The sequence below is a fragment of the Chrysochloris asiatica genome, unplaced genomic scaffold (assembly GCF_000296735.1).
Source record: "Chrysochloris asiatica unplaced genomic scaffold, ChrAsi1.0 scaffold00004, whole genome shotgun sequence".
Lineage (NCBI taxonomy): Eukaryota > Metazoa > Chordata > Mammalia > Afrosoricida > Chrysochloridae > Chrysochloris > Chrysochloris asiatica.
The window spans coordinates 23,362,577-23,374,956 of NW_006408522.1; the positions used below are offsets into that span (position 1 = coordinate 23,362,577).

Genomic DNA, 12,380 nt, shown 5'->3' on the forward strand with positions numbered 1-12,380 from the left:
TTTGTAGCCCCCACCTCCCCATTTTGGGTAGCCAATGTCCAAGTTGCCCATCCCTGTCTACTCTGTGTGTGGAGGGGGTGGGAATGATTCTTGCTGTAAGAACTTGTTCCCTCTTTTGAGCTACTGCTTCCATAGGTGTAGGTCAAGTTCATCAAATTGTATAAGAATATTTATATATATTTTTTTCCTCTTCTTTTTACTTCTGGCTGAGCTCCGATCATCCAGTCATAACACATGTAGTTTTAAAGAGTGGCAGCCCAGGGGCCCTGGCAGAACAGTAAGCAGAGATGATAAAGGCGGCAGATATCTCACGGAGTCAGTTTTAGATCCTGTGCCCCATAAAGGACAGACCTGCTGGGCTGGCTGATCACAGGAGGCTCTGAGCTCTGCTCGCCTCTGTGCTGGCCACACACAGCTGACTGAGGAGAACTCCCCGCATCAGTCACTTAAAAAAAAACAAAAGTGTTTATTTACAATTCTTATTACCTAAACTGTGCCAATAAAAGTTTATTACCTAAACTTTGTACCATTTAATCTAATCCACACAATCCTGTAAGGCAGGTCATATTATTACTGTTTTACAGATAAGAGCCCTAGATCGCGTAATTGTTAAGTGGCAGAGTCAGGATTTAAACTGAAATGCAGTTTTTACTAAATCTAACCTCATACTCTTTTTTTTTCTATTTCCTTCTCTCTGTACCAGGGGCTTCAAAAAGTGTGTGGAAAAATGGATTTTTCCTACAAACTTTTTGAAGCCTTGTGTATGTGTGTTTAGAAAGAGATTGTGAACCCTGTCTAGTACAGGACTGCAAACCACAAGATCAGCGGTTCATAACCACCAGCTGCTCTCAGAAACCCAATACAAGGTGCTATGAGTTGGAACTGACTTGATGACACACAACAAAATATGTATGTGTGTATTGTTGTTGTTGTTGTTAGGTGCCATCGAGTCGGTACTGACCCATAGTGACTTTATGCATAGCAGAATGAAACACTACCCGATCCTGGGCCAACCTCACTGTTGTTGCCACACTTGAGTCCATTGATGCTGCCACTTGGCCAATCCATCTCGTTGGGGGTCTTCCTCTTTTTCTCTGACCCTCACCTTACCAAACATGATGTCCTTTTCCAGTGACTGGTCCCTCCTGACAATATGTTCGAGAGACAAAGTATGAGAGACAAAGTTTGGCCATCTTGGCCTCTAAGGAGCACTCTGGCTGCACTTCTTCCAAAACGGATCTACTGGTTCTTTTGGCAGTCCATGGCACTTTCAATATTCTCCTCCAACACCATAACTCAAAAGCATCAATTCTTCTACGGTCTTCCTTATTCACTGTCCATCTTTGAAATGCATATGAGGTTATTGAAAATACCATGGCTTGGGTCAAGCGCACCTTAGTCCTCAAACTGACGTATTTGCTCTTGAACACTTTATAAAGGTCTTGTGCAGCAGATTTGCCTAATGCAATATGTCATTTGATTTCTTGACTACACTTACCAACAGTAACAATTGATTATAATCTCTCAGTGTAATATCACTTATCTCAGTTACTCCCTGTTGTTGTTCAAACCGACCGTGAGGTCAAGTGCTTATCCTATGGCTCCACACCAGGACTCCTCTTCCTCCCTATGTCTCCTGTTTTCAATCCTCCTTCTTTCCTAACACTTCCGAACCTTGTCCTTGGGTATATGCTGCACTTTTTATCTCAACTGGTTGATTATTCTGCTTGCATCCCTTTTGTTACTTATAGACCTATCTATTGTATGGCTGAAAATGAGTCACAAGGGTGACTTGAAGGGTGACTAATAGTTTCAGGGTTGTCTCTCTGGTCTTTTATGATTTTGAGTTTTGGTCCACATTTTCTTCCACTCTATCCGGGACCATCTAATGTGATCCCTTTCAGAGGGGTTGGTAGTAGTAGCCTGGCAACCATAGACTTGGACGTTTTTATAAGTTTTGTAAATATTGTCTTGTTGTTAGTTGGTGTTAGGTGGTATGGAGTCAGTTCTGACTCATAGTGACCCTGTCTACACCAGAATTAAACACAGCCCCCATCGAATGCCATCCTGCCAGTGGTGGTTATGTTTGAACCTACAGTTGCAGCCACTGTGTTAATCCATCTTTTTGAGGGTCTTCCTCTTTTTCACTGACCCTCCTTTTTTTAGGGACTGGTCCTCCTAAAAACTAAGGTTGATCCAGTTTTTATTGCTATCTGCATAATGAGGTGTCAATATATTAAAGTGTCAGTTTTGCGCATCATTAATTGTATCAAGAGTTACTTAGAAATTACTAGCTTTACATTTATTTATCAGGCTAAATATTTTTTACATTTACGAGTTATTCCTATTTTATATTTTGTTAGGTGTATGGTTATATCCTTTGGCTAGACTCTTGGAGTTTTTGCTTTTCCCGTTTTATGTTAAAACAAACATTTTAAATAGTTGAAATATTAATATTTCTTCCTGTCATTTTTGTGGTAAACATTTTTCCTTTCTGCTGTTTGATTTTACTTTGATTGTTTTTCTTCGTTTTTTTTTTTTAAATACATAGTTTTACATATTTATGTTATGCAACTTGCCATTTAATTATCACATCTATAGGATGTGATTGCAAAGAAAAGACATGGAATAGAGAATCAGGAAATCGGTTATGGAAAGAAATATTTTTATTATATTTATCTGACAAATGATTCATACCCAGAATATACATAAGATTACTTACAAGTCAATAATATTTCAAAAAATGGGGAAAAGACATAAGCAGGCACTTCATAAAAGATATTCAGATGTATAAATGATCTGGCAGTATATGTTCTGAATGAATGCAAACTTATTTTTCACTCTGCTGTTTTAAGTCAGTTCAACTTAATTGCGACCCTTTGTAGGGGTCTCCAAGGAATGGCTGGTGATTTTGAACTGCTGCCCTTGCAGTTCAAACCGACTTGTGATCCTGCACTTATATTTAAAAACATGTTAAAAATGGACTACAATTGACCACTGACTATGAAGATGATGTGACCACATTTCATACTGTGATGCATAGGTTGCCATGAGTCAGCAGACTTGTGCTTCATGTTTAAGGTATGATATTTAAATTTAAAGCCAGGTTTATATTAAATTCTGGTCATCAAGAGTATAGACACAGAACAAATTTGTATTGGAAGGAATGTACAGCCAGAATGTTTTTTAGAAGTCAAGCAGGTGAGATTTCATCTGTCATACTTCAAACATGTTATCAGAAGGGATCAGTCCCTGGAGAAGGACATCATGCCTGGTAAAGTGAAACAGAGGAAGATCTCCAATGAGGAGGATTGGCACAGTTGCTGCAGCAAGCTTGACAACAATTGTGAAGATGATGCAGGACCAGACGGTGTTTCATTCTGTTAGGCATAGAGTTGGAGCTGACTTTGACACCTAACAACAACACCTAGGAAGTCATGTTAGTACCACTGTTAACTCAAATTACACACCAATCAGTAAAGCCATTGATGATGAAACTGAATGATTCTACCAATTTCTTTGTTCAGAAATTGGTCATACAATCAAAATGCATTGATAGTTACTGGTGATTAGAATGCAAAAGTTGGAAACAGGAAGGATCAATAGTTGCAGACTATGGCTTTAGTGATAGAAATGTGATTCTGGAGATCGCATGATAGAATTGTACAAGACCAGTTGCTTATTTACTGCCAGCATCTTTTTTTCAACAACATAAAAGGCAACTCTACATACAGATCTCACTAGATGGACTACACAGGAATCAAATTGACTACATCGGTTTGATGCATTTGATGCTAATGAATGGAAGTAAACCAGAAGAGTTGTGGGATGACATCAAGAACATCATCATACAGGAGCAAAGTAGAAGGTCATTAAAAAGATAGGAAAGAAAGAAAAGACCAAAAAGGATGTCAGAAGAGCCTCTGGAACTTGCTCTCCAGTATAGAGAAGCTAAAGCAACTGGAGAAATCAGGAAGTAAAAGAACTGAACAGAAAATGTCAAAGAACAGCTCAAGAAGACAAAGTTAAGTACAGTAGTAAAATGTGCAAAGACCTGGAGTTAGAAAACCAAAATGGAAGGATACACTCAGCATTTCTCAAGCTGAAAGAACTAAAAAAGAAATTCAAGCCGTGACTTGCATTATTGAAGGATTCTAGAGTCCTAGTGTGACGCTGTGGCCTAATGCACTAGATTGCAAAGTGGGTTTGAAATGCAAGGTCAGTGATTCATACTCACCAGTTGCTCCCAGGAAACCCTATACAGGGTCGTTGTGGGTTAGAACTGGCTCAACAGCACTTAATAGCAGTAACAACCACATGGTCAAAATAGTAAATGATGCGGAAAGCGTCAAAACAAGATGGAAGGACCTAAGAGAATGCAGTCACTGAGATGAAAAAAGGTGTGTGATTTGTTGAATGTAAAACTGCTAATCTACTCTGTAGAATTCACTGAATTAAAAATAAAAAGTTTCAAAACAAAAATAAAGGAAGGAATATATAGTCACTGTACCAAAAAGAAATGATTGATAGATGTTCAGCCATTTCAAGACATAGTGTGTGATCAAGAGCTGATGGTACTGAAGGAGGAAGTATAAGCTGAAGGTACTGAAAAAGAACAAAGCTCCAGGAATTGATGGAATGCAAATTGAAATCTTTCAACAAACTGATGCAGCACTAGAGGGGCTCACTCATCTTTGCCAAGACATTTGGAAGACAGCTACCTGGCCAATCAACTGGAAGAGATCCTTATCTGTGCCCATTCCAAAAAGAGGTGACCCAATAGAATGAGAAAATCATCAAATACAATCTTAATATCATATGCAAGTAAAGTTTTACTGATGATAATTCAAAAACAGTTACAAAAGTCCATTGATAGAGAACTGCCAGAAATTCACACCAGATTCAGAGCAGGGCTTAGAATAAGGGATATCATTGTTGACGTCAGATGGCTCTTGGCTGAAAGCTAAGAAAAATGTTTACTTGTGCTTTATTGATTATGCAAAGGCATTGGACTGTGTGGATCATAACAAAGTATGGAAACCTCTGTGAAGAATGAGTATTCCAGAACACTTTACATAGGCCAAGAGGCAGTCATTGGAACAGAACAAGGGGATACTGAATGGTTTAAAATCAGGAAAGCTCTGCATCAGGGTTGTATCCTGTCACCATACTTATTCAATGTGTATGCTGAGCAAACAATCAGAGAAGCTGGATTATATGAAGAAGAATGTGCCATCAGGGTTGGAGAAAGACTCATTAATAACCTGTGATAGGCAAATGATGCAGCCTTGCTTGCTGGAAGTGAAAAGGACTTAAAATACTACTGATGAAGATTAAAGACAACAGCTCTCAGTATGGATTGCACCTCAGTGTAAAGAAAACAAAAATCCTCACCACTGGACTAATAAATAGCATAGTGATGAATGGAGAAAAGATGGAAGCTGTCAAAGATCTTGTTTTGCTTGGAGTCACAATAAACTCTCATGGAAGCAGCAGTCAGGAAATCAAATGATGCACTGCATTAGGCACAAGCCCTTTTCAAAGTGTTAAAGAACTGTCAGTTTGAGGACTAAGGTATGCCTAACCCAAGCCCTAGTATTTTCAATTGCCTCATATGCATGCAAAAGTTGGACAATGAATAAGGAAGACCAGAGAAGAATTGATGCATTTGAGTTATGGTGTTGGCAAAGGATATTAAAAGTGCTGTGGACCGCCAGAAGAACAAACAAATTTGTGTTGGAAGAAGTATAACTAGAATGTTCTTTAGAAGCCAGGATGGTGAGACTTGTCTCCTGTTTGGACATTCTGTCAGGAGTAACTGACCTTGGAAAAGGACATCATGCTTGGTAAAGCAGCAGATCAATGAAAAAGAAGAAGCCTCTCGATGATATGGATTACATGGTGGCTGGCTACAACAACAGGCTCAAACATAGTGAGAATGAACAGGCAGTGTTACATTCTGTTGATAGGAGTCAAAACTGATTCAACATGTGTATTCCTGTAATGGCCTTTTTATAATACATAATGGATTTCTTATTCAAGACACACCCACATGCTAGACCATTAGCTTCATGTATGTCGAATTCCAGAAAAAAACTTTAAGTTTTTGTTCTTACTGAGAATATACACAGCGAAAAGCACACCAATTTAAGTGTGTTACAGTTCAAGGAGCTCTGGTAGCATAGTGGTTACGAATCTGGCTGCGAACCTCAAGTTCCACAGTTTGAAACTACCAGCTGTTCATGGTAGAAAGATGAGGCTTTCTGCTCCTGTAAAGATTTACAGCCTCAGAAACCCTGTACAGGGTTATGAGTTAGAACTGACTCCATGGCACATAACCATTACCACCAACACCACATGTACACTTCAGTGAGTTATGCAACCAGGAGTTGTTTATCCTTCTTCCCCATAAGGTTCCAATCTAATTGTTTGAGTTACTGCTGTCAATTTGATCTTATATTTTGTTATTACTGATAAGTGATGTGAAGTCAGTTCTAACTTATAATGACCCTGTATAGCGTTTCTGAGCAGCTGCTGGTAGGTTTGAACCACTTGCAGTTAACAGTGCAATGCTTATTCTGTAGGGCCATGCCAAGATGCCTGATCATATCTGGATAGATCTTAAAAGAGTACAGTTTCAAGACAGAGATTCATTATTTGGTACACTGAACTATTGTTTTAAGAAGACTTCAGGGAATGTTTTTGGTTTACTGTGTTGTTGTTTTTTTTTTCAACTTTTGTGAATTGAGTGAAGGTTTGCAGACAAGAATACCAGTTTTACATTCAACAAATCCTACACTTTGTTTCATCTAAATGATGGCAGTCCCATTCATTCAGCAAGTTATCCCACGTCCTCCCTGTGGTTTCTGTTTCTTTCTCACCCACGTTCCCATCCCTTCTCAACTTTGTCTTTAGGTAAATGTTGCCCTTTTGGTCTTGAGTAATTGACCAACTCCATAGTGAGCATACCTTACTAGTGTTGTCTTCCCTATATATGTCTATCTACTGGTTGACTGAAAATTGGGTCTTAAGGGTGAGTTCTGTTCCATACCTGAAGGGTGATTCAGGGCTATAGTCTTAGGTTCCTCCAGTCTCCTTCTGACTGGTCAGCCTGGCTTTTTTTGTTTTAAGTAATTTTGCTTTAAGGTTTAAAGATTATCCCAGGGCAATAGTTTCAGGGGTCATCCAGTCTTTAAAACTCCAGATGTCTAGAGTTCGTGTGAATTTGTAATTCTGTTTTGTGTTTTCCCACTTCTGATCAGGATTCTTCTATCAAGTGCTTGATTAAAATGCTCAGTCATGGTAGCTGGCCATCATCCACTTCTTCTGTTCTCATGGCAAAAGAGGCAGTTGTTCATGGAAGCAATTAGCCTCACATTCCATTTCCTTCTATTCCTGACTCTCTTTCCTCCTCTCTTGCTTCAGGTGAATACAGACTAATTGTTGTGTCTTAGATGGTTGCTTGCAAGTTTTGAAGATCCCAGGCACTATGCAAGGAACTAGGAGATCGAACAGAAGCATAAGACACATTATTTAACCAATTCATTGGGATGTCCCATGAAACCATGACCCTAAACCTCCAAACCAGGAGTCCTGGTGTGGCACTGTCAGATAAACACTAGACTATTAACTTCAAGGCCGGTGGTTCAAACCCACCCACCGCTCCTCGGAAACCCTATACAGAGTTGCTATGAGTTGGAAAGCTCAGTGGTACTTAACAAACCTCCAAATCATGGAACTTATGGAATCTTATGAGGTGTTAGTACATAAGCAATCTCAACAGCTACTCTTTGTGTGTGTGTGTGTGAAAATTTTATTGTAAATACATCTATCGTACAACTTTTGCCATTTCAATTTTTTCAAGTGTACAACTCATTGACAGGACTTAGAATAATTAGCTGTGCTAGCCTGCCCTAAATCAGTGTGATTTACAGTCATCGTAAACCCAAACTCAGTACTTTATAGGTAGTGGCCCTCCCTCTCAACCTTGGTAACCACTAAGAAACTTAGTGGTCTTAATACAATTGCCTATTCTTATCTTTTTATATAAGTGAGACCATACAATATTTGTCCTTTTGACTTGTTTCAGTTAGCCTAATGTCTTCAAGCTCCATGTATACTTTTACTGAGTAGTATTCCACTGTACGTATGTACCATATTTTGTTTGTTCTGTTACCTGTAAATGGGCCCTTTCTAGCTTCTTAATGAGTCACATTCTATTTATAATACTGTTAGACTCTCTTTTCAGAATTTTGTTAGAATATGAATTATGCTGTTTTTATGGAAGAACTTAAATGCACATCATGTGTATAAGAATGAAAAATACTTTAAAATTATGAATACATTTGACGAAAAGCTTTAGTAGATTTAATTTAATTTGCATCAGTTGCATTTTTCTCTTGTATCTTACTGTATACTTCTGTGAAAAACTTCATTGCTATAACTCGTCTTGTGAAAACCATTAGTTGCCAAGTTTAAATTTTAGATCAGCTTTTCTTTGCTACTTGACTTTTTCTAAGAAAATTCAAATGAATTTGTATGTAAATAAAAATTGCTTCTATGTGACCTGTAGTTTTAGATTATGCCATAACTTTTTGAAGAGATTATTGAGAATCGATTCAGAAATAATGACAAGAGGGGAAAAAAGTCTCAGTAATAAAGACAGGAGGGGAAAAGTCATGTCATAACATACAAATGGAGATGCTGATGCCAAGTTCATCTATATTTTGTTTAGATGTCCCTGGTAGATTTGGGAAAGAAGCTTTTAGAAGCCGCACGAGCAGGTCAAGATGATGAAGTTCGTATTTTGATGGCAAATGGAGCTCCTTTTACTACAGACTGGGTAAAGAATTAATTTAATGTTGTGGTGGGGTTTTTTCTTCTCATTTTAGAGTTTTTTATTTATAAGATCACTATTACATTTACAAGTGATAACAATTTAAAAATATTTGCTTGTTATTTATAAGTATGCTCTTTTTAAAGGGATGGTTTATATATATATATATATATATAGATAGATAGATGTGTGTATGTGTGTGTGTGTGTGTGTGTGTTGTTGTTGTTGTTGTGAAGTGCCATCGAATCGGTTCCCACCCATAGTGACCCTGTATGGGGTTTCTGAGGAGCAGCTGGTGAGTTTGAACCACCGACCTTGCAGTTCAAACGGCTTTGTAGTCCTGGCGCATTAACCCACAGTGCTACACCAGGACTCTCTCTCTCTAAATTGGACGTTATAAAAATTTCTGTCCACCATAAAGTGGACTATGGAGTACAATGTAGGATAACTGCAAAATGTAGGAGTCTGGGATTTTTTTTTTTAGGCTTTATAAATAGGTGGAGTTTATAATTCAGAAAATAGTAGATAAAGATTAAGGTTAGTTTTATGGGTACTCCTGAAAAGGTGGAAAAAAAGAGTTTGTTATCGATACTCATAAAACCATTGCAAACATGACCAAACAAAAAGGAAAGGGAAAAAGTTCTTGGTAACTATAAAAGGCAACTGTGAGAAAGGCAGAAGGAGCTCTGGTAGCGAATCGGGCTGCCAACTTCAAGGTCAGCAGTTCAAAACTACCAGCTGTTCCATGTGAGAAAGATGAGGCTTTCTCCTCTCGTAAAGATTTACAGCCTCAGAAACCCTGTGCAGGATCTGTGAGTCAGAACTGACTCCACGGTACTTACCAACAACAACATAACTGTTTAGTTGCGGGTTTTTTTTTTTTTTTTATAAAAAAAAAGGTCTTGGAAAGCTAGGAATCTGGATTAACTCTCTCTGTGATAAGAAATAAAAATTCTGGATTTTATTTTGTTTTTTTACCCTTTCTTTTTCTATCAATAAAAATAAAATAATAGCTTTTATTATGAAGGATTTCAACATACAGCACCCTTTGTATATATCACAAATGATCAAATCATGGAAATCTTATTTTCTTTGTTAGGTTTATTACATACTTTCTCTACTCTGTAATTTTAAAAAGCAAATTCTAGGAGCCGTATCATTTCATTCATAAATATTTCAGCATCACTTCTAAACAATTCAAACATTAAAAAAATTTTTTGTTAAATATTTTTAGAAAATCTTAAGTACACTTTGTTGTTATTAAGTGCCATGGAGTCAGTTCTGACTCATAGCAACCCTGTATAGGGTTTCCGAGGAGCACCTGGTGGGTTTCAACTGTCGACCTTGTAGTTAACAGTCCAGCGCTGATTGGGCCTGTCAGCATGAATAACTAAGTGAAGGCAGGAACCCAAAGGCAGTTTACTGAGAGGATTTGCTGAATTAATAAATAGATTTGTTAGTTGGTTTTTCCATCTCTCTAACATGATGTACTGAAGAAAAGCCTTGAGACCGCTCATGCAGAGAAGTCTGATAGGAGATCTCTCTCTATGGTTCTAGAATTCCAAAGAACTGTAACTTTAGTATAAGGGTAAGCCAGAAGTACCCTTTCCCTCTTCTTACATGCGCCTGCTTCTGCCCCTAGGGAACTACAAGAAAAATTACCTGGTTTGAACTAAATAAAGCACTGAATGGAAAGAGGAAGTGGAAAGAGGAAATAGGGATGAGAATTTGGAATTACAAGTCATCCCTTGCACACACTTACAGCCTGAACTCATAATTACCTGTGTACTTTGAAAAACTATAAGCTGAGAAACTGATTTAGGAAAAGTTAGTACCCCAAGTTCCTGGTGGAAGCAAATGCATATTCCCTTTGTAGGATCCTAGTTTCATCCCAGGCTTCATATCCACATATTAAGTTCTAAGGAAAACAGTCAAAAATAAACAAACAAGGACACAAGACAACTTCAACAACAATTTATGGAGAAAATCTAAACAACAGAAGGAGATCGATGGGAACTTTAGATACGATTTTAATAGCAGACTAGAAACAACTAGAGAGAAAATGATTAAACTGAAAGATATGAAAAAATGATTCAGAATGCAGCACAGAAAAAAATGTAAAAGGGAAGTTGAGTCATGAAGGGTAGTATGAGAAAGTCTAATATAAATCTAATCAAAGATCTAGAAAGAGAGTGAGAATAGAGATGAATTGACAAAAAGAAATAATGGCCAAGAATCTTCCAGAATTCATTAAAGATGACCCCATAGAATCAAGTAGCCTAACAATCTCAAACATGATCAATAAAAAATCTTTATGTATACACATCATAACGATAAAAGAATCTTTCTTAGGAAGGACTAGTATCCAGAACATAAAGAATTACCTTGGGTCACTAATAAAAAGCCAAACAAGATAATAGAAGAGTGGACAAAGGACTTGTTTTATAGTGCTTTACCAAAGAGAAAATTTGAATGATTGGTGTAAACATGAAAAGATACTCAACTATATTAATAATAAGGCAAATGCAATATAAATGGGAATTTTCAGATGCTTTTGGTGGAAGTGTGAATTGGTATATAATTACTTTGAAGGATAGTTTGAAAGTACCTAGTACGTTTGGACATACTCATATACTATGATCTAGCAATTGAACTAAATATTTTCCCAAGAGAAACTCTTTATTTATGGGGTTTCTGAGGAGTGGCTGGTGAATTTGAACTGCCGACCTTGCAGTTCAAACTGACCTTGTGGTCTAGGTCAACAACCCACAGTGCCACACCAGGACTCCATGAATTACTGTAGAGCAGAGAAAATTAATTAGCTTTACTTGCATTAATCAATGTAGATGAATCTCATAATATTAGATAAAAGGTGAGTGAGTCACAGAGAAAATGCATTTGGTACGATCCTATTTAAATAAAGGTCAGAACAGGTAAATCTAAAGTATATTAATTAGGGAAGCATAAGTATTTAAGAAAATAAACTCAAGGGATGATTATGACAAAGTTTAGGAAAGTCGTTACTTGTTGGGAGTGGCATGTGGCACAATTTTTCATTTCTTGACAACGTTGTATTTTCAGGCCTGGGTGGTGGCTGCCTGATGGTGGTAGCAAATTCCATTTCCTATGTGAAGTACCTTTAGTTCTTTCGAACATCAATTACTTGGTAATTAGAGTTGTAGGGACTTTCTATATGTATAAATATGAGGAGGCTTCAGAAAATTTGTGGAGTAATGGAATTGAAAGATAGTAGAATTTTCCACAAACTTTTTGAAGCCCCTGCGCCTTTACATATTGTTATTGTTGTCAGGTGCCATCGAGTTGGGATCAACTCATAGCGACTCCATGCACAGCAGAACGAAACGATGTCTGATCCTGGGCCAACTTCACTACCGCTGCCACACTTGATGCCATCAGTGATGCCACCTGACTGATCCATCTCGTTGGGAGTCTTCCTCTCTTTCTCTGACCCTCCATCTTATCCAGCATGACATCCTTCTCTAGCGACTGTTCCCTCCTGACAATATGTCCAAAGTATGAGAGA

The 12,380-nt window shown here is 37.8% G+C and overlaps 1 protein-coding gene across 2 annotated transcripts in view; it reads left to right on the plus strand.

Annotated features, from left to right (window-relative positions):
• Positions 1-12,380, plus strand: part of GABPB1 (GA binding protein transcription factor, beta subunit 1) — a 93,011-nt gene that overhangs the window by 37,241 nt on the left and 43,390 nt on the right. For both annotated transcript variants that reach the window (XM_006831657.1, XM_006831658.1), the window contains one exon: positions 8,735-8,842. In XM_006831657.1, coding sequence (XP_006831720.1) covers positions 8,735-8,842 — 108 coding nt within the window. Of the gene's footprint in view, positions 1-8,734; positions 8,843-12,380 lie in introns of those variants that run through there.